The sequence below is a fragment of the Bos indicus x Bos taurus genome, chromosome 3 (genome assembly GCF_003369695.1).
Source record: "Bos indicus x Bos taurus breed Angus x Brahman F1 hybrid chromosome 3, Bos_hybrid_MaternalHap_v2.0, whole genome shotgun sequence".
In the NCBI taxonomy this organism is placed as follows: Eukaryota; Metazoa; Chordata; class Mammalia; order Artiodactyla; family Bovidae; genus Bos; species Bos indicus x Bos taurus.
In genome coordinates this window covers 74,899,066-74,926,663 of record NC_040078.1, presented here as the reverse complement: position 1 = coordinate 74,926,663, position 27,598 = coordinate 74,899,066, and the positions used below count along the sequence as shown (strand labels likewise).

At 37.6% G+C, this 27,598-nt stretch overlaps 1 protein-coding gene across 2 annotated transcripts; it reads left to right on the top strand.

The window, feature by feature from the left end:
* CTH (cystathionine gamma-lyase) lies at positions 1-27,104 on the top strand. 2 transcript variants are annotated; one of them, XM_027536896.1, is made up of 12 exons: positions 4-341; positions 4,197-4,278; positions 6,020-6,115; positions 9,174-9,283; positions 11,698-11,829; positions 14,776-14,833; positions 15,290-15,367; positions 16,464-16,616; positions 21,087-21,208; positions 22,505-22,557; positions 26,117-26,255; positions 26,537-27,104. In XM_027536896.1, the coding sequence occupies exons 1-12, from the start codon at positions 174-176 to the stop codon at positions 26,561-26,563; spliced, it is 1,218 nt and encodes a 405-aa protein (XP_027392697.1). In that variant the 5' UTR covers positions 4-173; the 3' UTR covers positions 26,564-27,104. The 2 variants fall into 2 exon arrangements, with proteins under 2 accessions (XP_027392696.1, XP_027392697.1); XM_027536895.1 differs by having other exon boundaries at positions 1-341; positions 26,117-27,104.
* The last annotated feature ends 494 nt before the right edge of the window (positions 27,105-27,598 follow it).

Here is a 27,598-nt window from a genome sequence, read left to right as displayed (position 1 = left end):
ACTCCCAGCTACGGAGGGGTAGGGTTCGGCTCTTGTGCACTCGCTGCTGGTTCCCCTTGAGTACCTTTACCTCCCATTCACCTGATTCTTCCGTCTTTTTCAAGTCCTGACGCATCAGTTTCATAGTTTTATCTTCTTCGCTCTTTTACTCTTTCCTTTCTTCGCAGCTCAGCATGCAGGAAAAAGAAGCCTCCCCACACGGATTCCTGCCTAGGTTCCAGCATTTCGCTACGCAGGCCATCCACGTGGGCCAAGAACCGGAGCAATGGACCTCCCAAGCTGTAGTGCCCCCTATCTCGCTGTCCACCACGTTCAAGCAAGGGGCTCCTGGCCAGCACTCGGTGAGCTGGGTCTGTCTGGGGCGGTCCAGTGTTGGGCGGTAAAAGAGAGATGGCTTATAAATTAAGAAGCACGCAAGTAATTTGTAAGGTGTAATTTGTGTATTATCATGAAGAATGTTTACTGTAAGGATACCTGTAAACCTCCTTGTAATAAAGCTTTGTATTGGATGGTTCAGTGATCATATTTCTTTTGATAAGCAGGACTAGAGGGAACAGTTTGTCTAACTTGCTGTATAGATTTGGACTGATATTCATGTGATTAGGGCAGATTTGCACGTCAAAATTATCATAACTTCCTTGAGTTACCGTAAGCAACAAAAATTATAAAGATATAGTAAGAAGTCAACTTAAAAAACTAAGTCATAACTCACCTGGCATCAAGATCCTTCCCAATAGCTATTAATTCCCAGTATTATTCCAATAGTTATTATAGATATTGAGTACTGCTTGTATGCCAGATATCAGTACATACCTACATTATATCATATGTATTACATATATTACCTCAGATAAGCCTTACAGCAATTCTATTCTGAACTCAGTTCTCATTTGTCTCGTGAAAAACCTGAGGTTTAGGGATGTTAAGCGTCTATTGCAAAGGCCATTGTAATGGAGCTGGGATTCATTCTTGCTCTAGAGCACCACCCACTCTTGGGCTTTAATCCACACTGTGCTGTACACTCTTGCCTGGAGAATCCCAGGGATGGGGGAGCTTGGTGGGCTGCCGTCTATGGGGTCACACAGAATCAGACACAACTGAAGCGACTTAGCAGCAGCAGCAGCAGCAGTGCTGTACTAACAGTTATGTTAGCAACAATCTAACCCATTGCATCAGTGTGACTTAGTGATTAAGAGCATAAATCATGTAGTCAGAGGCCCTAGGTTTGAATTCTAACAGCACCTCTTCTGAACTGGGCAATCTTGAGGAAGTAATTTAACTTATCTACTTACTTATAAATAATTTAACTTATCCTGTGTAAATAAATGTTTTAATAATAGAACCTGCCATGTAAGTTGTTGATATGTAAGTTAAGCTATATGGTATGATACATTATAATTGCTTAGTAGTTTTGCAGTGTTCACATGTACATTTTTTCCATTTGATCCTTAACAACCAGATTAGAGCGCAGGACAAGTATTGTATATTTTTTAATAGAAAAGGAACCTACCCAGAGTCATAGATGAGAAAGCTCTCTGTGTTAATCATATAGCTTTTTCTTCTTCTGTAGAGTACTTGATGGATCTTGTAGTATTTAAAAGTTGCTGAGGTCCAAAAGAAATTACCATTGGTCCTTGAACAACAGGGGTTTGAACTGTGTGGGTCCACATATACATTGTTTTTTTTTCAATTGTAACTACTACAGTGCTGCACAACCTGTGGTTGGTTGAATCTGGGGATGCAGAAGCACAGATATGTAGGAACCTCAGATATGGAGGGCAGACTATAAGTTGTACATGGATTTTCCACTGAGCAGAGGGTTGGCACCTTAACTCTTGAGTTGTTCAGTGTCAAGTGTAACTAAATAAACTTTGTAATCTAAAACCTTGATTGTATCAATACTTCAAACACCTCTTTAGTGTGTTATATAAGTTGAGGAAATTCTTTTAGACATGGCCCTTTGTTTTGTGATGTGGAGTTCTGTTTAGGGTACTTTGAGCTATTGTAACTTGTAATCAAAATGTGTACACCATCTGTCTTTTAAGTTCCTTCCCAGTGTAAGCATTCATGAATGTGTAGCTCCCCAAGCTTTAATATTTAATGCAAAAGTTAATAATTTAGCTATGATATTAATAATTAAATGTTTTCAGAGAGTCAACCAGGTGATAAAATCCACAAACTCCTCTTTTTTTTTTTTCCACCATGCCTTGCTGCTTGTGGGATCTTATTAATAGTTCCCCAACCAGGGACCAAACCTGTACTCTCTGCAGTGGAAGCAGGGAGTCTTAACCACTGAAACACCAGGGAAGTCCCCCCAAACTCCCCTTACTGTCTTTAATATATCAGTTAAGAGCACTAAAGAGAACTCAAGGAACTGAAATGAGAAGCATCTAATTCTTCAGTTCCATTTGGAAAACCATTGAATGAGTGATAGTGTGGGAAGTTTTGCTTCTTTTCTCTCCACAAAGTTAAATCTCTGCCATGAATATTTAGGAAGACATGGGCTACCTTTCCATGGCAGTAGCCACATGATTCCAAACAGTTTTTTTGCATCTGGAGTACAGCTGCAGGTCGAATCAAGGAGGCGATGGTGGAGAGTGATGAGGATCTCCTGGAGCCCTATAAAATATGTCTGCTCAGTTTGTCAAAAACATGGCAACAAACCTTAAATAAATAAACTACAGATTTTATATATATATATATATATATTTATATGTATGAAGCATATACCTTTATGTAATATATGTGTTTTTGTTGGGAAGATCCTCAGGAGGAGAGTATGGCAAACCACTCCAGTATTCTTGCCTGGAAAACCCCTGTGGACAAAGGAGCCTGGCGGGCTACAGTCTATAGGATCACAAAGAGTTGGGCATGACTGAAGTGACTTAGCACACATGCACGCATATGTGTGTGTAATTAGTACTGGGAGCTCCTGAATCAGAACCAGGTGTAAAAAGTGGTTATGCTTTGTTATGTGCTGTATGAAGCAGGAGGAGAAAAGTATGTATAGGATTTTTAGTCAGTGTTTAAATCCTGGTTTTGAATTCCGGCTCTGACATACCTGGTAACATTTGGCTTTAGTTTCTTCAGAGCAGGTTGTGAGGATTAAATAAAATGACTGGATGTAGACAGAGACTGACAAATACTATATGATATCACTTACATGTGAAAGCTAAAAAATAAAACTAACTAGTTACTATAGCAACAACATGAAAAAATCCATACTCACAGATATAGAGAACCTTGTGGTTACCAGTGGGGAGAGAGAAAGGATAGGGGGAAGTTAGGGCAGGAGATTAAGAGGTTAAATACTAAGATATGAAATAAATAAGCTATAAGAATACATAGTACCAACATGGGGAATATAGTCAATATTTTACAATGACTATAAATGGAATATAACCTTTAAAAATTGTGAGTCACTATGTTGTACACCTGAAACAAGGTAATATTGTACATCAACTACACCTCAATAAAAATAAATCAAATAAAATGACTGGGTGACTTCAGCTAGTATAGTACCATATGTGTAAAAGGAATATAATGCAAATTTTAAAAAAGGATTGTGTAGAGCTGTTTTGCTGAGAATGACTCCCTTTTCTGAGTCACTTTTGTAGAACTAAGACCTGAACTTCAGGCATTTGTAAGCATATCTTCCTGCTGGATGCTAAACAGAACTTGCATCACTTATTTTTTAGGAAATGACATGCAGGTTAGAAATAGGTTTACTTTGTTGATTCAGGTGATTCCTGTTTCCTAATACCCCTAGATTAATGGGTAGAGATGAGTCTAACATAATAATAATGCTAATAATAAGAACTACCATTTATCCCAGTGGTTAGCACATGCCAGGCATCATGCAAAGAAGTTATTATACATTATCTCATTTTATCTTAATGTCAATTTTATGAACTAGATACCTGCATTTTATTCCCATTTTACAGGTCTAGAGATTGATTCTGGAACATATTAAGTAACTTATCTATTGGCATATAGCTCCTAAGTGGCAGACACAGAATTCTAATCCAGTTTGGCTGACATACTACTCATTCTTGTGTCTAATGGCAAGACACGTCATAGATAAACAACAGAAACTCCTTATGGTAGGATGCCCCTGTAGTTGTGGAGATGTCCGTGTTAAGACTCTGATAATAAATTTAAATCTCTTAGGGTGAACTCTGACTTCTTTCCTTCAGGGTTTTGAGTATAGCCGTTCTGGAAATCCCACCCGGAATTGCTTGGAAAAAGCAGTGGCGGCGCTGGATGGGGCTAAGTACAGTAAGTGATTTTCGTTTCAAAGTTTGTAAAATCTAGAATTCATTCTTACTTGTATAGAGAAAATCATAAAGGCACGAAATGTAGAATTGGAAAGAAATAAGGAAATCAGCTAGTTCAAAACTCTTATTTTTCTAAGACATTGAATTGTTTGCCCTGGTTGCACCGTGGACTTCATATGTATATGTGTAGCTATAAAGTGAAAGTAAATCTGAATAGAGGCAAAATGGCAGAATGTGTCACTTAGTATTCATGTAAATTTACTCTTCACTTGGAGCTGTCAATATAAATAGATACAAATTAACCAAGTTTTACAACACCATGCATGAGAACATAAACTTTTTAATGCTCTGGTTCATTCACCTGCCATTGTGTGTGTGTGTGTGTGTTTTTTTAAAGCAGAGGGCTACTTTTTCAATATAAAAATCTCTTACAAGTTAATGAGAAGGCAACCAATATAGATATTAACACAGGATTTGAATAGTCATTCCATAGGAAAAAAGTATAAATGGCTTTTAAAATTATGAGAAATTTATGAGTAAGTTCTAGGGAATCTAGAACTGCTGCTACTGGGGCCCGAGAATAGGACCAAGGAACATTTGCAATAGCCAGGTGTCCTTGATACTATGCTTTCAGAGATTACGAATTAACTCCTCAGATCTAGTATTCTTTCCGTGAATAGAATGAATGGCTGTTAAATCATCTTTGTATTTTTTATACAAATGATACTAAATGAGGGCAGAATAATGAGTTAGAAAATAAGAGTCTTAGGAGTTTTCTCACAGCAAGAGTGTAAGAATTAGAAATATTAACATGAGTTGTTGGGGTTTCTTTTTTTTTAGATGAGAGAATGTTTTAAACACCAAATTTCTGAAATTTAATACTGTATGGGGAACATTTCCCACAGAGGGTATAAAAGCTGAGGGTTCATATGCTAGACACTCTACAGGTGGGCTGCAGAAAACATGGTTGTTTTGAATTGGATTTCAAGGTTAGCTTTCTATATGAATTCGTGGGTGGACTGTGAATCTGCCTGGTAGAAAATTGCAATGCCAACCTCAACTTTTCTGAGAAAATTTTGAAATAATTACATTTTTCAAGTTAATTGGATATCCCATCTATCAGTCACAGGTGATTTTTTATCATCAAGGTGATATATTGATATTTTATAGGATGTTTTCCTTTACAGGGTCTAATGTACAGTGCCAGTTTTTTTTTTATTGTTCAACTTCACTATTTCTGTTCAATATGTGATTCCAGATCACATATGTTTAGAAGAGAATCCACATTAAAACATTTTTTTAAGTAAAATTTAAATTTATCAGACACATCTCAGGTATGATTTTGAATTTTGTTAAAATGTTTGCTCAATTGAATATCATATAGTTAATGGATGAATCGTATCTTAGCTCTCTTCCTAAAATTTGAAATTTCTTTAGAGTTTGATATTTTTAAACTGTAATTTAATTGGCAATTGATCTTTTGACTAAGAATTTTGTAAACAATTATTTCTTTGAAGCTTTTCATAGAGATGTTGCTATAACCAAAGCAGAATTAAGTATTTTTTGTTTTTGAAATAGAAAGGAGGGTTTTGTAATGGTATTAATCAGGGGATTTCTGATGACTCAGTAGTGATGGTTGTCCTTTAGTCAGCAGAGAGAGGGATTTAAAGTAATGCAAATAAATACTGTAGGTGTTTTTTAACCTGGCATTTTGGCTTACTCTAGCTTGGTTTTTATTTTAGGTTTGGCCTTTGCTTCAGGTTTAGCAGCCACTGTGACCATTACCCATCTCTTAAAAGCAGGAGACCAGATTATTTGTATGGATGATGTGTATGGAGGTAGGTGACCTATCTCATTCATGCTGTTTCAGCTGTTATTTTAAAGACAATAAAATGGTTCCTGAATTATATTAACATTGCTACTTGGATTATTGATTATCTTTTCAAAATATGATGAACACCTCCATGCTACTCCACACTTGGTAAAGGAGGAGCAGAAACACCTGGGGTCTACACTCTAGAACTGCTTATAAAACTGATTGTTTAATAACAATTTTATTTAAGCTGCCACATGCATGCTCAGTCACTAAATAATGTCCAACTCTTTATAATCCCATGGACTGTAGCCTGCCAGACTCCTCTGTCCATGGGATTCTCCAGGCAATAATACTGGAGTGGGTTGCCATTTTTTCCTCCAGAGAATCTTCCTTACCCAGAGATCAAACCCACATCTTTTGTATCACCTGCATTGGCAGGTGGGTTCTTACTGCCCTCCACCTGGGAATCCCATTTAAGCTGCTGGGATGACCTATTTGAGACATACTCTGCTCTAGAGAAGATAGTATTTAGAGAGATAGTGTTCTACATAATTTAAAATTTTTCCTGCAGTGAAAATGTCTATAGTCCAGGTCATTCTCAAAGGGCTTAACTCTACCCAACTCTTAAGCACCATGCTCCTTAATTTTTTTTTTTTTAGGGACCCTTTTGAAAACCCATGAAAGCTATGGACCTTTTTCTCCAAAAAATGTGCTTAAGACTGTACTCAACATTTATCATTTTAATCTTAAGATCAAAGGGCCTTACTCTTTGTAGCCTATCTGTGTGGATACAAATTTAAGATCTTTTATTCCAAATTGTTTAAATGCTAGTTATATAAGGTGGTAAGTGGGAAGGTAAGGACTACTAGTTGCCCTTATCTTTAAGTAAAACTGATTTTTGTGTTCAAAACAACAGCAAAAAAAAATTTTTTTTTAATGTACATCAGTTCAGTTCAGTTGCTCAGTCGTGTCTGACTCTTTGCGACCCCATGAATCGCAGCATGCCAGGCCTACCTGTCCATCACCAACTCCCAGAGTTCACCCAAACTCATGTCCATCGAGTCAGTGATGCCATCCAGCCATCTCATCCTCTGTCATCCCCTTCTCCTCCTGCCCCCAATCCCTCCCAGCATCAGAGTCTTTTCCAATGAGTCAACTCTTCGCATGAGGTGGCCAAAGTACTGGAGTTTCAGCTTTAGCATCAGTCCTTCCAAAGAACACCCAGGGCTGATCTCCTTCAGAATGGACTGGTTGGATCTCCTTGCAGTCCAAGGGACTCTCAAGAGTCTTTTCCAACACCACAGTTCAAAAGCATCAATTCTTCGGCACTCAGCTTTCTTCACAGTCCAACTCTCACATCCATACATGACCACAGGAAAAACCATAGCCTTGACTAGACGGACCTTTGTTGGCAAAGTAATGTCTCTGCTTTTGAATATGCTATCTAGGTGGGTCATAACTTTCCTTCCAAGGAGTAAGCGTCTTTTAATTTCATGGCTGCAATCACCGTCTGCAGTGATTTTGGAGCCCCCCAAAATAAAGTCTGCCACTGTTTCCACTGTTTCCCCATCTATTTCCCATGAAGTGATGGGACCGGATGCCATGATCTTCGTTTTCTGAATGTTGAGCTTTAAGCCAACTTTTGGCTCTCCTCTTTCACTTTCATCAAGAGGCTTTTTAGTTTCTCTTCACTTTCTGCCATAAGGGTGGTGTCATCTGCATATCTGAGGTGACTGATATTTCTCCCAGCAATCTTGATTCCAGCTTGTACTTCTTCCAGCCCAGGGTTTCTCATGATGTACTCTGCATATATGTACATATATATTCCATGTGCATCCAGATAACTAAAAGATCACTTCTAGAATATTATCACTTTGTCTATCTCCTGTTTGAACAAGTTAAATCTGTAAGTTCTTTGAAGGAAGAGACTTACTCTTAATAATCATTTTATCCCTCTCAGAAATTTGTAAAAAGCTTTATATTTTATCATAGCTCCCTATGATAGTTTGATGAATTGAAATTACAGAAAAAATAAACCTTTAGATGCTATTATAATACACTATTAAAACATCTTGATAAACCTAGGTACAAAATCTGAAAATTGCTGTTGATTTTTTTTTTAAACAATTCTTTACATTCTTTTTCAATCTCACATTACCTAGGGTGAGTCTACCAAAGGTCTAGTGAGTCTTTGATGATAAAGTTCTTTCTTCCTTTTTTGGTTCACTGTCAATAATGGTAAATTTTTCTTTAATTTTGCATATATAAACCTTAAATCCAGATCAGTATTTATAAAATTAACTATTCTAAATTGAATGATTTATCTTCTTTCACTATAAAACTCTAGTTGTTTGGTTTACATGATCTCATTTTTCTTTTAAGGCTTTCAGAACCACATAACAAAAATATTGAGAAAGTACAAAGGATAATAACTAGTTCTTTTCTATTACCAAAGTATAATCGGTCTGAAAATTTACTTTGAACATTTCATTGATTTTGGTTCATTTATTTTAGATTTAAATACTAGGAAGGAATTGTTAGAAAAAGATATTGATGTTTTAGGGAGCATGCCACTTTATGTTTGAAGAGTAGAGACTGTTAAGAAACATTTTTTGCTTCATGCCACTTGATGTGGGTATCAAGTGTGTTTTATTTGACTCATACTTTTAGTTTAAAATTTAAGCCTTATTTTCTTTAGTGTGGCTTAAAGCCCTATATTCTTTAGGTGGTTCAGTGGTAAAGAATCCACCTGCCAATGCAGAAGATGCAGGTTCGATCCCCTGGTCAGGAAGATCCACTAGAGGAGAAAATGGCAACCCACTCCAATGTTCTTGCCTGGAAAATCCCATGAGCCTAGGAACCTGGAGGGCTGTAGTCCCTGAGGTCGCATGGACCCACCTGAGCAACTGAGTACATTCTTTAGCATACAAGAAGGTTCAAATAAAGTAGACTTGCTTTTGGTTGTTTCTTTATTGGTGATTGACACTTCCTCATATTTTTAAAGTGTTTATACTTTTAAGGAATGAATATTTCCAAATACAATGTTCTTTTTCATTTTATCTGATTCTCTTCTGCCTCAGGTACAAACAGGTACTTCAGGCAGGTGGCAACTGAATTTGGATTAAAGATTTCTTTTGTTGATTGTTCCAAACCCAAATTGCTAGAGGCAGCTATTACACCAGAAACCAAGGTAATTCAGTTTTCAGTTTGTTTTTCCTTGTGATTTTTAAATTTTCATCATTTCTGTTTACTTGAGGGCATAATTTAAATCTGAATAACCAATTTTCCTGGAAGCTATTCGAAGCCATCAAGATTAGGATAGGTCTGACTTCTGTTGGATACTGTAGCTTAATGATTAGGTACATGCATTCTGTAGTGGGATTCAAATTCTAATTCTATATCATAGTTGGTGTATTATCATGGGCAAATTATTTAATCAAAGTCTCATTTCTTTCATTTACTAAATAGGGGTAATTTTACCTGCTTTATTAAAAAGTAGTTGGGTGAATTAAATGAGATAAGGCATATGCTGTGCTTAGTTGCTCAGTTGTGTCCAATTCTTTGTGACTCCATGGACTGTAGCCCACAAGGATCCTTTGCCCATGGGGTTCTCCAGGCAAGAATACTGGAGTGGGTTGCCATGCCCTCCTCCAGAGATAATAAGGCATATGAAATCTTTATTATGGTACCCAATACATGATGACAGTTAAAAAATTTGTTAGCAAAAGCAGACAATTCTTAACTGCATTACCAAGCTAGTATTGGTAACAGAAGTCATCACAGAGTTTGGGTTATAGAAAGGAACCTTGTAAACTCCCAAATCCTAATAAGCATAGCGTTAAGGGTTCTGAAGGATACTTCAGCAAAATAATAGAAGCACAGAAGGGCCACAGGCGATCCTTAGCCTCCGTCCTGGGAAGGCTTGTATGCCACTGGAAGATGTTTTGTGCAGGAATGAATGGCATATGTGATATTCTTTCTTGGAACCTCATTGAAATTCTGCATGGGGAAAAGAAGGACCAGCATCTTTTATAAGTATCAGCCTTTTCCAACTTTTTGCTAATGATTAAAAGGTTTGTACTCAAGATTATGTTGCTGTGAATGCTAAAAAAGAGAAAAAAATTTTTTTCATACAAATTACTTTGAAATTAACTCCAGGGTGCTCTTTGAGTGATTAAGGTTGTTTTCAAAGGAACTTTTTTTTTTCTTCCTTGGGAGAAAAGATATTAAAATAGATGGTCTGAGTCTTTCTAAGGGAGGAAAGCAAATTGTGTGTATATTAATTCTTGTCAGCAGAACTTTATGTAGTGGTTCCTTACCAACTTGAATTAATACATTTTCCCCCCTGATATATCTGCCTCATCATTTAAAGTAGATTTTTAAAGTCTAGATAAAATCTACTTTGTATTTATTTACTTATTTTTATTTTAATTACTTTTTAAAATTATGAATGGGAATGATAAATTCTTACCCAGGAATAAATTTTTATAGGTTCTCAAATAATTATGCTCTTGTAGAATATGCATTATTTTAACTACCCTGTCTTTTCTATAGTAAAACTCTAAAATAGGATGAGTGTTAAGCCAGATCACTTGCTCATTTATATAGGCAATGAAGAAAGAATCATTAACCCTTTTTAAAAGAAAGCTGTAGATACTGTCAGGCTTCCCTGGTGGCTCAGACAGTAAAGAATCCGCCTGCAGTGCGGGAGACCTGAGTTCAATCCCTGGATTGGGAAGATCCCCTCGAGGAGGGCATGGCAACCCATTCCAGTATTCTTGCCAGGAGAATTCCCATGGACAGAGGAGCCTGGCGGGCTACAGTCCATGGGGTCGCCAAGTGTTGGACACGACTGAGCAACGAAGCAAAGCAAAGCACAGTAGATAATGTCAATCAAAATAGTAGCAGCTTGTTTAACAAATAGAATTCTGTTCTTTGGTCTTTTCAATAACTATCAAACATACATGATGTGGGGATTGTGCTAGGTTTTGGATAGACAGATAGTATGATACCATCTCTTAAGTGAGCTCTGGCCGGGTTTTTTGTTGTGTATGTGTCACTTCTCTTCCTCACTCCAAAACCCGTGCTCTTCTTTAGGTTCTGCAGACTTATTTTGTAGTTTCTAGTGCATCTGACATTATTTAAGTTACTAGTCATAATATTTTTGGTATCAAATAGTTCTCTTTACTGAAAATTCCAGAATGTAATCTTACACAATCTTTTGTTTATCTTTGAGAGCAAAATTCCCTGACTTTGGAGTATGTCTTTGGAATTCATCCTCTTTTTAATGGAAAATAATTATAGTGATTAACTTGAGTGTTCTTCTGCTTATATGTACATTATCTCATTTGATCCTTATGACTACTGTATAAAGTAAATGATATCAACCTTATTGTACCGATGAAAAATTGGGAGAACATAGAGGGTTAGTTACTTAGCTGTGATGACCTCTCAGAAATTCATGGGGCTAGGATTCAGATTCAGACCTTTAAACTTCATTCTCCATGGTCTTCCCGTGTAGCCTCCCAGATGGTTACAGTGCATGAGATATATGTTTGTCTAGTGTATTTTTACAAACTATTGTCATTTACTGAATTGTTTTAGCTTGTTTGGATTGAAACCCCCACAAACCCTAGCTTGAAGATGATTGACATTGAAGCCTGCGCACATACGGTCCATAAACATGGAGACATCATTTTGGTTGTGGATAACACTTTTATGTCAGCATATTTCCAGGTAAATGAAAGTAATAGTTTTAGCATAATTGGTAGACTATACAGGTACTTGTAATTAGGAGAGGAAGGACTTGTTTACATTAAGTTACATGAAACCTAATCACAATTATTGATTAGACAAAGAATGAAATTGGATCTTTCCTACCATGAGTTAATATTTTTTCAACCCTAGGCTAGTATATTGTATGGGACTTTGTGTTTTTTAAATATTATCTTCATTAAAGCTTTTAGGTTCTCTGTAAACTCTCTGAAGACCTGCTCTTATTATATGATTGTATATGTCAGTGCCTTACACATAGTAGGGACTTCAATGTTTATGTGTTGGTTCTAAGTCAGTTTTGTGTGTATATATATACATACATGTCATTATAAGTCCTGCAGATGTCCATCGTGTACGGAAACGTCACTGAGTATAGCTTTTCTTTTCCTTTTATTTGCAAGGCTAGCCAGATAAAAACACATCTTATTTCTCCATTTCCCTTCCTTCTTTCTAGTTTGTCTTCTCTTCATGTTTCATAGACCATTCCTTCTGTATCTTTACCTGACTTGTATCCTAAATTCGTATTCTATGTATCACCTTGTATCTGTGCAGCTCCTTTATCATTCTCCTTTTAAACTCTTTTCCTGCTTATTCCTTTTCATACATCTCTTCCCAACTCAAACCCTCCCATCCATCCTCAATCCCTTTATTTTTAACCTTGTACTTTTTCCTTTCTGTTTTGCTCCTTTTGGTAGGTCATCTTGGGAATCTTTCTATAATTGCCTAGTAGTCTGCCATTTCCCCACATGTTCTACCTCTCTTTCCCTGAGTAACTTAACTGTTTCCTTTTCTTATTAGGAGTTACCATCTCCCTGCTCTTTACTTTCTGTCTGTACCTTGTGGTCATTCTTATTGCACTTCCTGTAGTTCACCTGTATTCTGTAGAGTTCCTAAAAGCCCAGCTCATTTTCTTCAGCTCTTCAATTAGGCTGATGTTCACAAGCTAAAACAGTTTACATTCCCTTCTTCTGTTATCGGTCCCTGAAGTTGGCCCAGGCTGCTGCCTCCATGTGAGGGACTGACTCCCTGGGAGTTTGCACAAAGCTGTTTTCACCTTAGTCCGTTTTATTCAGAAGGCACTACTGTGTTTCATCTTTCTTTTCTGAAAACACATTTCCTGGTTACATTGTATTCAGATGGTTTCATGTGCCATCTGTCTACCTTTGGCTTGTGATACAACTTCAGCTGACTCTTAGCTCAAGTAAAGCAGTCCGTTTCCAAGTAAAAATCTCCTGGCATCATCTGTTTGTCCCAAGTGATTTTCACTCTGGGTGTTTTTATACCTGCTCCTTATTCCATCTACCACTTGGAGTAGGGCAGTTAATACAGCAGAGGATTGCTCTGTCTGAGTCATCATAAGTTCTGTATATTCTCAAAGAGATTGCATGAATTGTTTTAGCTTGAGCCTGCCCAGGTTACTCATCAGGCCTGGCCCTTTTTCTCATATTACTGTCACTAAAATAGGTCCAGTTTTTCCACTTTTCTGAAGCCCACATCATATTCCATTTGCCAGGAATTGCAATTTTCAATCTGGATTCATTCCAGTTGAATTAATCAGAATCACGTTGTCCCTAGGCAACCACATGCATTGGTTCTACAAAGCAAATCTGAAAAGATCCTCTCTTTGTTTTACCCTCATGAAAACTGGGTATGTTCTTTCTTTTCCTGCCTTTTGTCTTCTTGATCTTCTGCAAGTCTCACAAAAGGCAAAATGGACATACCAGCATAAAGTTTCAGAGTAGAATCTCTGGATTCTAGTTGTCTGAGTTCTGACTCTACCAGTTTTTAAAATCTGAGTGATCTATTTTATTTTTCTCAGTTCCTTTTCCTTGTCTGTACAATTAGAGCCATAAACATACTGATTTTACTGAGTTGAAGTATTTTTGAACACTGCTTCACTAAGTTATGTGAACTATTTAACATGATTTTTGGAGCATAATGAGATCAACAGATGTTAGTTACAGGCTTTTATTTTTCATTTTGACCATAGGGTTTACAGAATGTTGGCACTGGAACAGTCTTCACACATTGTCTAATTTGACCCATCACTTTAGAGATGAGTAAACACATATGTACAGAGTGCTTTGAGCAATGCTTTACTTAAAATGTCCTATTTTTGAGAACTTACATGAAAAGTCCCCCAGCCTCCAAATGGTGAGGTTAAACACACACACACACACACACCTGCACATACACACACTTTATTTTAAAGAAATTTTAAATGAAAAGATGTTGATATTATATTGTTTAGTGAATAAGTTGGTTATTAATTTTCACTGTAAATAAAGACATCTAAGACTAAAGAACTACTTTGCAGGAAAATTGGGTGAGGGAAACCAATCTAAACACATTTCTGTACAAGTGATTTTACACTTGACAAAACTAGAATAATAAAAGAGTAATTAAGAGTCAAGATCGTGACAAATAAAATGAATAACCATAGCATACACTAAGGTTTTAATGATTAAAAACCTAAGCAAATTAGTTTTCCATTTACTTGACATAACAATTGCTAAGTGTTTGTGTCAACCATTCTGTGTATTTACTGAGTCATAAAATGCCAGCATGTCTTCTGTAGGTAATAAATTTAGGGGTTAGTCAGCAATTGCTCTAAAGAAACAAGTTCAGAAGGCCTGTTGACCTGTGTTATCTGCTATTTCCAGAAAACGTCTGCCTTTGGATTGAATAATGAATCCAATACTTTTGTAGTTTTATTTGGTGTGAGGGAGGAAAGGGAAAGATGATATCAAGGGAAAGGTAAATAGAGGTCCTGGAAAATTTTAAGATGTACGTATTTTTGAAAAATTAAAATAGGGGTGGAATTTACAATAGTAAATAGGTAAGTAATGCAGGATATTTTCAAGTGATTTCCCATTTAAAATAAAAACCTTTTTTTATTCCTTTTAGCGGCCTTTGTCTCTGGGAGCTGATATTTGTATGTATTCAGCAACAAAATACATGAATGGTAAGACATGCATAGTCTAGACTTCATTCTTTTCCATGGATAGATGATAATAGCATAGGGCTTTATCCTTTTATCCTTTTTCTTCTACTATTATACAGATTTTCTCTGACACAGGTAGAAAGTTAGAGAATTATCCTTTGATTAAATATAGGACTTCATTTATAGCAGACAAAACTATGCTCATGATACATCAGCAAAGGATTAAAATTTACTGTAAAAGATTTTATCCTGCTGACAGCTTACAAAGAAACACTTATATTTTATAGGATTTTAATTTTATTGTTTTAGATATAGCCTTTGCTACTACCAAACTGAGTAAAGTATATTTAAACTTATTCTATAAGGCTTTTCCCCAGAGATTTTTTTCAAGTCAAAGTCTAATTTTAGAAATTATAAGCTGAGGAATAATGTTTATACATTGTTTTTTAACTTAAAGCTTTTTGGTTTTGTTTTTAGGCCACAGTGATGTTGTAATGGGCTTAGTGTCACTGAATTCTGAGAGCCTTCATGATAGGCTCCGTTTCTTGCAAAATTGTAAGTATTAAAAAGCCTGAATTTCCCCTTGTGCTCTCAAAGTGACTACATTAGATATTGTATTTCCACTAAGTGTTGTGAAGTGATAGCATTCCACTAATTTACAAAGAAATGGGGACTAGAAGGAAAATTCTGGTTTTTTTAGAGGAAAGAAAAATTGAGTTATAAAAATACTATTTATTATAGCATAATAGAGCTTTACAGCATGGCCAAGGGATGTTTTCTTATTTTTCAAATCCATGTCAACTTTGATCACAATTTGTTAAAGCCCAAGTGAATTTTTAGTTTTAAGACAATGGATTTTTTTTTTTAAACATTTGGAATGATGGCTTTCTTATACTATACCTTTTATATCTGGAATGATATCTAATTTTAAATGGTACTTAAGATATAAACTTGTATTTTTCAACAGATATCTAAATATCAGTTTTCTGTTTAGATTGTTTACTATCTCAGGTGTCCATAAGGGTTTATTGAAAAATACTCGATTTTAACCAATGTGATTTGACAGAGATCAGTATAATTAGGAATAAAAATCCCCTTCTAGGGAAAAAATGTTAGAGCAACAAAAGCGGGCACTGATGATGGAAACCAGAATTTATTGTGTGCTAAGTTCCTTTCATTTATAAAAAGAAGGAATGATTATATCCTGGAGGCCTAGGAAACCACAGGCTGCTTTAGACAGAAGCTAAATATTAGTAGAATGTTGGTAGAACACCCAGGAATAATAGAAGCTGAACTGCTATTTTTTCTGTGTGCTTTAATACTCTTTCAAAGAAATACAAGATTAAGCTATGTGCAGTGTGTCCTTTTATTAAAATCATGGAAAGGACTATTGATGTTCATATTTGAAAAATTTATGTGATTGTGTTTGTACTTTGTTTTTAGGATATTCATTTCCCTTCTCATTTTAAAGCCCATTTCTCTAAGCATGTTTTATGCCTTCTTCCTTGATATATTAATTTTTCCCACTAAAATTCAAATATTGGGCTTTGTTGTTAGCTTCCCATAGTCACTATGATAAAAAAGAGTGGTGAGAGGCTTTTCTGGGTCTGTCTTCACCTTCAAACTAACCCAGGACATATTCGTTTTGTAGCTCTTGGACCAGTTCCATCTCCTATTGACTGTTACCTCTGCAATCGGGGTCTGAAGACTCTACAAGTCCGCATGGAGAAGCATTTCGAAAACGGAATGGCAGTTGCTCAGTTTTTGGAGTCGAATCCTCAGGTGGAAAAGGTTATTTATCCTGGTATGTTAATCTGCTTTCTAAGCACATGTGGTTACTCTAGGATTTTACATGTTATCCCTTGCATTCTGTTTATGTAGCATTTGTAAGTTAGGTGCTTTCATGTATTTTTTTGTTGTTGTTGTCCACTTATCATTGAGTGCTGCTGTATGTGGGTCTGATGGTAAAGAAGATAGATGTGCTCTTTAGCCTAGAGTTGTCTAATAGTCTAGTGGATGCCTGGACTCTGCTTGAAGAGTTGGACCTGACTTAGTGATTGAACAACATTCCAGAATTATAACCTTGTACTTTCCAGTTGATTTGCTTACAATCTTATCAGTCTGCTGTTCTGTACTAGCTCTAACTTTTATCTGATATACATTGAGACTTTATACTTATCAAGTTAAAACTTGATGACAAAATTCCCCTGAAATTCTCTTACCTTTTTTGGAATTCCTTCACTTCTCACAAATCTTTAAGTACTAATGTGAATTAGCAGACTTACATGTTCAGTTCAGTCGCTCAGTAGTGTCCGACTCTTTGCGACCCCATGAATCACAGCACACCAGCCTCCCTGTCCATCACCAACTCCTGGAGTTCACCCAGACTCACGTCCATCGAGTCAGTGATGCCATCCAGCCATCTCATCCTCTGTCGTCCCCTTCTCCTCCTGCCCCCAATCCGTCCCAGCATCAGAGACTTTTCCAATGAGTCAACTCTTCACATGAGGTGGCCAAAGAACTGGAGTTTCAGCTTTAGCATCATTCCTTCCAAAGGAATCCCAGGGCTGATCTCCTTCAGAATGGACTGGTTGGATCTCCTTGCAGTCCAAGGGACTCTCAAGAGTCTTCTCCAACATCACAGTTCAAAAGCATCAATTCTTCGGCACTCAGCTTTCTTCACAGTCCAACTCTCACATCCATACATGACCACAGGAAAAACCATAGCCTTGACTAAACAGACCTTTGTTGGCAAAGTAATGTCTCTGCTTTTGAATATGCTATCTAGGTTGGTCATAACTTTCCTTCCAAGGAGTAAGCGTCTTTTAATTTCATGGCTGCAGTCACCATCTGCAGTGATTTTGGAGCCCAAAAGATAAAGTCTGACACTGTTTCCCCATCTATTTCCCATAAAGTGATGGGACCGGATGCCATGATCTTCGTTTTCTGAATGTTGAACTTTAAGCCAACTTTTTCACTCTCCACTTTCACTTTCATCAAGAGGCTTTTGAGTTCCTCTTCCCTTTGTGCCATAAGGGTGGTATCATCAGCATATCTGAGGTGATTGATATTTCTCCCGGCAATCTTGATTCCAACTTGTGCTTCTTCCAGTCCAGCGTTTCTCATGATGTACTCTGCATGTAAGTTAAATCAGCAGGGTGACAATATACAGCCTTGATGTACTCCTTTTCCTATTTGGAACCAGTCTGTTGTTCCATGTCCAGTTCTAACTGTTGCTTCCTGACCTGCATACAAATTTCTCAAGAGGCAGATCAAGTGGTCTGGTATTCCAATCTCTTGAAGAATTTTCCACAGTTTATTGTGATCCACACAGTCAAAGGCTTTGACATAGTCAATAAAGCAGAAATAGATGCTTTTCTGGAACTCTCTTGCTTTTTCCATGATCTAGCAGATGTTGGCAATTTGATCTCTGGTTCCTCTGCCTTTTCTAAAAGCAGCTTGAACATCAGGAAGTTCATGGTTCACGTATTGCTGAAGCCTGGCTTGGAGAATTTTGAGCATTACTTTACTAGCGTGTGAGATGAGTACAATTGTGCGGTAGTTTGAGCATTCTTTGGCATTGCCTTTCTTTGGATTGGAATGAAAACTGACCTTTTCCAGTCCTGTGGCTACTGCTGAGTTTTCCAAATTTGCTGGCATATTGAGTGCAGCACTTTCACAGCATCATCTTTCAGGATTTGAAATATCTCAACTGGAATTCCATCACCTCCACTAGCTTTGTTTTTAGTGATGCTTTCTAAGGCCCACTTGACTTCACATTCCAGGATGTCTGGCTCTAAGTGAGTGATCACACCATCGTGATTATCTGGGTCATGAAGATCTTTTTTGTACAGTTCTTCTGTGTATTCTTGCCATCTCTTCTTAATATCTTCTGCTTCTGATAGGTCCATACCATTTCTGTCCTTCATCAAGCCCATCTTTGCATGAAATGTTCCTTTGGTATCTCTAATTTTCTTGAAGAGATCCCTAGTCTTTCCCATTCTGTTGTTTTCCTCTATTTCTTTGCATTGATTGCTGAAGAAGGCTTTCGTATCTCTCTTTGCTATTCTTTGGAACTCTGCATTCAGATGTTTATATCTTTCCTTTTCTCCTTTGCTTTTCACTTCTCTTATTTTCACAGCTATTTGTAAGGCCTCCCCAGACAGCCATTTTGCTTTTTTGCATTTCTTTTCCATGGGGATGGTCTTGATCCCTGTCTCCTGTACAATGTCACGAACCTCAGTCCATAGTTCATCAGGTACTCTATCTATCAGATCTAGGCCCTTAAATCTATTTCTCACTTCCACTGTATAATCATAAGGGATTTGATTTAGGTCATACCTGAATGGTCTAGTGGTTTTCCCTACTTTCTTCAATTGAAGTCTGAATTTGGCAATAAGGAGTTCATGGTTTGAGCCACAGTCAGCTCCCCATCTTGTTTTTGCTGACTGTATAGAGCTTCTCCATCTTTGGCTGCAAAGAACATAATCAATCTGATTTCGGTGTTGACCATCTGGTGATGTCCATATATAGAGTCTTCTCTTGTGTTGTTGGAAGAGGGTGTTTGTTATGACCAGTGCATTTTCTTGGCAAAACTCTGTTAGTCTTTGCCCTGCTTCATTCTGTATTGCAAGGCCAAATTTGCCTGTTACTCCAGGTGTTTCTTGATGTCCTACTTTTGCATTCCAGTCCCCTATAATGAAAAGGACATCTTTTTTGGATGTTAGTTCTAAAAGGGCTGGTAGGTCTTCATAGAACCGTTCAACTTCAGCTTCTTCAGCGTTACTGGTTGGGGCATAGACTTGGATTACTGTGATATTGAATGGTTTGCCTTGGAAACGAACAGAGATCATTCTGTCGTTTTTGAGATTGCATCCAAGTACTGCATTTTGGACTCTTTTGTTGACCATGATGGCCACTCCATTTCTTCTGAGGGATTCTTGCCCGCAGTAGTAGATAATAATGGTCATCTGAGTTAAATTCACCCATTCCAGTCCATTTCAGTTTGCTGATTCCTAGAATGTTGACATTCACTCTTGCCATCTCTTGTTTGACCACTTCCAATTTGCCTTGATTCATGGACCTGATATTCCAGGTTCCTATGCAATATTGCTCTTTACAGCATCGGACCTTGCTTCTATCACCAGTCACATCCACAACTGGGTATTGTTTTTGCTTTGGCTCCATCCCTTCATTCTTTCTGGAGTTATTTCTCCACTGATCTCCAGTAGCATATTGGGCACCTACTGACCTGGGGAGTTCCTCTTTCAGTATCCTATCATTTTGCCACTCTTTGAATTTATTTTACCAGACTTTTATATTGTGGTGGTCATAAGTAAATAGTTATTTTAAACCCTTTTGAGGTGTACATTCATACAGTCTTGGGTGTAAAGGAGAATTATGCTTGATCCCTGCCTTTAAGGCATTTAGGTAAGCCAAGGCAGAAATACAAATGAGACTAAATGCCCTAATATGTACACTAGGTAAAGAGCTGTTGACTGGTGTGTATTTGAATGGAGAGAGGGAGAAAAGTTTTGGACTGTGCCTTGAGGAAGTGGGTTAGCATTTGTTAAAAGTGCCTGGACAAGGCAATTCAGATTTCTTCAATAAATGTTTATCAACTGCAAACCATGGGCCAGGCGTTGCACTGGGATCTGGGATCCAATTATTAACAAAAGAAATAGCTTTCTCTTCATGGAGTTAGCCTAAAGCATAAGACAGATATTAAGTGAGAAATTACAGAGGATATAATTAACAGAGGGAAGGGGGCAGAGAGCGGGAGAATGTTCCAGGCTAAAGGGATAGCATGTGCAAAAGTCCCAAGATAAAAGAAGAGTTCAGTGCCGCTGGTGTAAAGAAAGCTGGCATGGCTAGAGCTAGGAGAGACTAGAAAAGATAGGTCAAAATGATGGCAGTTTGGTTTTCCCTTGTGGCTCCGCTGTAAAGAATCTGCCTGCAATGCGGGAGACCAGGCTTCGATCCCTGGGTTGGGAAGATCCCCTGGAGAAGGGAAAGGCTACCCACTCCAGTATTCTGGCCTGGAGAATTCCATGGACTGTACAGTCCATGGAGTTGCAAAGAGTTGGACATGACTGAACCACTTTCACAAGATAGACAGGGGCCAGAACAAGAGGTCAGATGTGAACATGGCATAAAGCCTGTTATTAGCCTTATTTGCAGTTGACTTAAACGAATAGTGATTTTTTGTTGTTGTTGTCCTGAAATTACATGTTTGACTCTGAAATGAGATATTCATTATACTTTATGACTACAGGGCTGCCTTCTCATCCTCAGCATGAGCTGGCCAAGCGTCAGTGCACAGGTTGCCCGGGGATGGTCACCTTTTATATCAAGGGCTCTCTTCAACATGCTGAAACTTTCCTCCAGAACTTAAAGGTAACTTTACAAAATCGTTTTTTAATTTATAGACATTAAGGCCTTCTTATAGCGTTATGGTCTTCATTACTTCTCACTTCCACCCAACTCAGATTAATGTGTTTGTATCTGCAGGTCACATCCACAAACCTCTTTGTCATGAAATGCATTGGGTTAGAAAATCACTTGAAGCAAGAGTGATGCAATAGCAGATAGAACATGTTCATTTTCTTAACTCTGCAGGGGCTTTCATCCATTTGAGAGAGACAGAATGTTCTAAGCCATTTGTTTTTAAATTTATAGTGAACTAACTGCCTTTTCAAATGAAATATTATGAAAAACCTCAGTACTGTGTCAGTGCACTGCTGAAAAACTGTACTGAAATCCAGCCTAGGAATGACTTCCCGAACCCTGTGCCTCTCAGGCTGTGTCTGCCTGGAGTGAGGGAAAGGTGGCCTTTGTCTAAAGTTCACAGAGGTAGGAGTCTCTCCAGAGCCCTGGGAGAGAGGCCTGTGTAACTCCATGCTTTGGGCTTACTTTGAGCGCATGCAGTCATGTATTTAAGACTCTGAGTTTTAAATGCTACAAATCTAAAGAAAAGAAAAGAATGCTGCCAGATTAGTCAAAGTCTTACTGGTTCTAAAATTTGTCCACTTCTAAAATCAGAGATATAGTAGCGTACATTTAATTGCGTACAGTTGTGAAAGTAACTTTTAACATGTTTGTAAAATTCTGTAACACACAGTAACACTAAATGCAACAACTGAGTTTTCCTTTCTACTCCAGGATGGGGTTAAATGGATATATTCATTTGATAAATGGTACATATTAGTGAGTAAGTTTGTATAACTTAAAAGATATTAAGAGATTTTTATATAAAGGGTAACCACAGAGCTGGGTCTCAAATGTAATAATTCTGAGGTTTGAGAGCTCATGTTAAGGTTTACTTTTATATGAGGTCAAATGAGGAAGGTATAGAAGATTCACTTTGATCAACTTTTAATGTTTTAAAAGTTAACATGCCATATGTCTAATTGGTGAGATCAATTGTTAATGGCCTCATTGTTATGGATTTTATTTTCATTTTTTCTCCAAGTTTTTATCCAGTTTGTAGTTTTTGTAATAATTATTTTGTAGTAATTATTCATAATTGCCACAATTTTCCATCTCGCATTGCAGGGTCATTGTATTAAAAACATTTATTTTTAGTTTTTTTTTTAGTATTTTTATTTTAGTGGAGAATCTAAATTTTTATATATATACATATATATATATATATATATGTATATATATTTTATTTTATTTTTTTTGCCATAGTTATTTACTCTGGCTGAAAGCTTGGGAGGATACGAAAGTCTTGCTGAGCTTCCGTAAGTATATTTCTGTTTTTCTCAGTATTTTAAATTTGATTTCAGCCGTAATGATTGTTTGAGAAAGGAGTAGGATAAAATCAGTGATTGTTCAAGTTATTTAGCAATAAGGGCAGCATGGCATTGTCTAGTTGGAATGGACTCTTAACTCAGGAGAATGGCTGCTGCGGCTGCTGCTGCTAAGTTGCTTCAGTCGTGTCCGATTCTGTGCGACCCCATAGATAGCAGCCCACTAGGCTCCTCTGTCCCTGGGATTCTCCAGGCAAGAATATTGGAGTGGGTTGCCATTTCCTTCTCCAATGCATGAAAGTGAAAAGTGAAAGTGAAGTCGCTCAGTCGTATCCGACTCTTCGCGACCCCATGGACTGCAGCCTACCAGGTTCCTCCGTCCATGGGATTTTCCAGGCAAGAGTACTGGAGTGGGTGCCATTGCCTTCTCCACAAGAGAATGCAGACCCTGTTAAAAATCTACCGGGATCAATAAGCTGTGTTTTCCCAAGTTTTGTTTTTTCCTCTGTTTGCCTGAAGAAGATTTCAGCAGTGGTTCTCTGACCTCTGAACCAGGGCTACTTATTTTACCCAATTCTGTCCTATAAGGGAGGTTGAAGACTGAACTAGAAGGGCTGATTTCAAAGCTCTCAGAGAATGTGTTTCTGATCAAATACCTCCACATTCTTATTTGTCAGAGGAGAGCCCTACTAGTTACCATCAGGTCCATTTATTTTCTTTTCTCTGAGGTAAAAGGCTCTATGAGATAAACCCCCAAATCTAACTTAGTATTCCTGGCCCTTCACTATCTAACCTAGCTAATTCATCGAATTTTATCAAAGCACCAGAGGATATTAAAACACAGAAACCCAAGATCCAGGAGTCCAGCAACTTATATTACAGACAAAGAAACAAAGATTCAGAAAGTTTTGCTGATTGATCAAATGTCACACAGAAATATGTTAGCAACTTCACTCTTGAGGCTTTGCATCAAAAACAGTGAGCAGGGAGGTGAGTTTCTATGACCATGTATTATAATTATTGCACGGATAAATCAATATCATTAGCTATTAATTTTCAGCTGTATTAGATGCATGGTATATTTCTATGTTTTAATTTTCATAAACATTTCTGAAATAACTATGTGTTGAGGAATGTCAAGGATGTCAGTCTTTATTTTGGGGGCTCCAAAATCACTGCAGATGGTGACTGCAGCCATGAAATTAAAAGACGCTTACTCCTTGGAAGGAAAGTTATGACCAACCTAGATAGCATATTGAAAAGCAGAGACATTACTTTGCCAACAAAGTCCCGTCTAGTCAAGGCTATGGTTTTTCCAGTGGTCATGTATGGATGTGAGAGTTGGACTGTGAAGAAAGCTGAGTGCCGAAGAATTGATGCTTTTGAACTGTGGTGTTGAAGAAGACTCTTGAGAGTCCTTTGGACTGCAAGGAGATCCAACCAGTCCATTCTAAAGGAGATCAGCCCTGGGTGTTCTTTGGAAGGACTGATGCTGAAGCTAAAACTCCAGTACTTTGGCCACCTCATGGGAAGAGTTGACTCATTGGAAAAGACTCTGATGCTGGGAGGGATTGGGGCAGGAGGAGAAGGGGATGGCAGAGGATGAGATGGCTGGATGGCATCACCGACTCGATTGACATGAGTTTGAGTGAACTCCGGGAGTTGGTGATGGACAGGGAGGCCTGGCGTGCTGCGATTCTTGGGGTCACAAAGAGTCGGACACGACTGAGCGACTGAACTGAACTGAACTGAAGAATGTAGGCACATTTCCTGTCCTGTTATAGTAGTTTACAGTTCATGGGGAGAGTCAGGCAATTTCATAATCTTAAAAAGATGATCCCCAAATAATGATTCAAACAATTAAGATAAGACAGAGAAGTTTTTGTTAGTCTTTTAGGAAGATGGCTGCTAGTAAGTCTGGATGCACAAGAGGGCACACTCAGCATATGAAATTGGTTTATTTTTTGTAGTAATACAGTGTGTATTAGTTTAAGACTCTCTTAAAAGTAGACCTCACCTGATTTATTTAGGGATTTGGTTTAAAGTTGCTTGGCCATTGGGCACTCCAGCTAGGCTGTAACCCCAATGCCAATGGAAGAATAAATTTAGGTCAGAGCTTGTCTGTTCTGTCCTCCTCATTTCAAGTCTCCCAACAATGCTGCAACCAGTGCAGCATTGCAATCAGCGAGAGAGAAGCAGAGCCAGCGGGTACTGGGTCGGTCTCTCAGCCTAACAACATGTGTTAGCTCAGTGGCCTTAGAAAACTCACTTATCCACTCTCCATTTCAGTTTCCTTGGTTGTAAAATGTTGGTAACACTGTACCAGATGAGGAAATTGACTTGAGGACTGGTAACTTACAAGTCCAACTCAGCCGGTATGTGGAGGGGCTGAGATTCATATACCTGTCTTTTGCTCCCAGAGGCCTAAGTTCTTGTTTCTGAGTATTCACTCTCTTTCAGGGAATTAGAAACCTAAAAAGGAAGAAATTTTTAGGAGGATGTTTGTGTGTAAAACTTCATTAGAGTGATAGAAGAGGATATTCATTTACTATGAGCATCACTTCCTTAGAGTCATAAAAGAGGTTATTCATTTAATATTCATTTACTAAGATTTTCTTTCCATGGGCCTAAAGTGGGTAGGAGACAGTGATTCCTTCTGCTGGATGTGGGGAGGGAGGGCTGGGCGTGGGGGCAGTGTACTCAAGTGCTCAATAAGACGGTGAGCCTTTCCTCCACGATACCTCAGCCCACAGAAATTCAGCCTCCACTGAGTTCCAGCAACCCTTGTTGTCCATACTTGTTTAACGTTCACCGTAGACTGTTCTGTTTTGTGAATCGTCAGTCTTTAGCTTCTGGTTTGTTACCTAGAGTAAAAATAATCTCTCCTTCTTCTTGGTTTCCCAGCTCTTACTGTAGTGCCTGACCCATAGTAGGTGCTCTACCCTTACACAGGTCAATGTTGACAGTGAGTTACTAGATGGTTTTAAACATCCTCTGAGGCCTCTGTGTCATGAACTGTGAGTTGAAGTTAATTCCTCGTGCTTAGTGATTGCTACTAGCAATCCTAGGTTGTTTTTTACCTGATCTGCCTCAGAAGGTCCAATTCTGGACTGATCCTTTGATCCAAACAGAATTAATTCTGACCAGCTGTTGGTCCAAGAGGCCTCTTATAAGTACAGCTGGATGGTCATGGGGTGTTGACTTCTGGCCAAGGCCTCATTCAGGTAGGTGTTAAAATTTACACACTGAAAGCTATGTCTTTCCCTCCTGTATGCGAGCACTTGACTGGCACTTTCAGTTTCTGATTGAGTATACCTCACTGATGGTATAAAAACAACAAAAAATCGTGGTTTTCATTTAAAAGCATGACTAGAAAAGATAATTTTCACAATTCCTCAATCTTTTGTTTACAAAACATTGCAGGTATATGTATGAAGGATTTGATATTTAGAATAGAAAAAAATTTGAAAATAATTGCAATTTATGAGACAGAAACATGCCTCCACTGCTACAATATAGTGATCAGAAATTTGCTCACTCTTTCTTCCAGGGCAATCATGACCCATGCATCAGTGCCTAAGAGTGACAGAGAAGTCCTTGGAATTAGTGACACACTTATTCGACTCTCAGTGGGCTTAGAGGATAAACAAGACCTACTGGATGATCTAGATCAAGCTTTGAAGGCAGCTGTGAGTTTTGTTTTAGTGTGTGTGTGTGTGTGTGTGTGTGCAGGCGTGTGTGTGCTTAATCTGGAGGGTGGTGGGGAAGCCACTCTGTTTATAGAGTGGCCTCGCTGTTCTCTGTAAAGGTTTTTCTTCTCTTATTACAATAGCATGTATAAATGTGCAGGGGAACTCAGTCCAAAGTGCAGATTTAAAAGAAGGTAGTTGTCAGAAAAGAATTCTTGGAGGAGGTGAAGGCTTTGCCTGGAGGTTTAATAATGTATTTTTCTTGTGCACCATTAATACAGAACCCTCCAAATGCAAGTTCCAACTAGCATCCCGGAATTGCTGTTGGTGACTGCTTCCTGAGACGATCAAATCTGAATAATTGAATGGACCATTAATGAGCCTCCACAGAATTTTCAAATGAAAATTTTAAGGCACCTCGTTACCTTTCACAGCTGTAATCTTCCTGGGATCATCCCTGTTAAAAAATTTCCTCTTTCCCTTATTGTAACTGACAGGTCAATTCTGTTCAGATCTTTTTATTAATTTTGATATACATGTGCCTCTGAAGGAGGTGAGATTTGTGATGCTATTGGGGATTGTATTCTTTTTTTCAAGTTTAAGATTTATATTGATTATGTTTACAATATAATGGTAATTCATTTTTGATGTTTTCTGAGGAATTTAAATTATTGAATAAATGTTCTTAAGTTAAGTGTGATTTTTGTATGTTGAAAATAGCACTCAAAGCAATGGTTTACACTTAATTATCATAAGCCAAAAATCAAATATCTGAAAAGTCTGTGAAATTCTACTGATATAAGGTTGTACTTACTATTTTTTTAAGAATAAATCTAATTACCACATGCATCCCATTGTGATATTTCTGTATTATATGGCATTAAATTATATTCCTTGGCCCTTTTAATTCCCAACTCTTAGAGATCTCAGACACTGAATTTATAAGTTTAATTGTGTAACAATCATGCTCAAATCTTAGTGTTTGCAGATTAGTTACAAAAAATTTGTATATGGTGAGTCAAAAGCCACGTTTATAGAGAAATATTACCCTTTTCTGAAAATTTTATCTGAAACAGTTAGTTTGTTGAGGCTAAAATAAGAAATACTTAAAATCTTTCATAGTTAGATGCATCATCAGGATGTTACTGTCAATAAGTCATAAGTCAGATAATTGGATTTTTAAAATTTTTTGTACTAAAGCCTTTCAGTCATGTTTGCTATCACCATTTGTTTAAGTAAAAAAAAAGAAAAAAAACCCAACAATTTATCATTGAGACTTCCCTGGAAGTCCAGTGATTAAGAGTCCATGCTTTCATTGCAGGGGCCATGGGGGTTCGATCCTT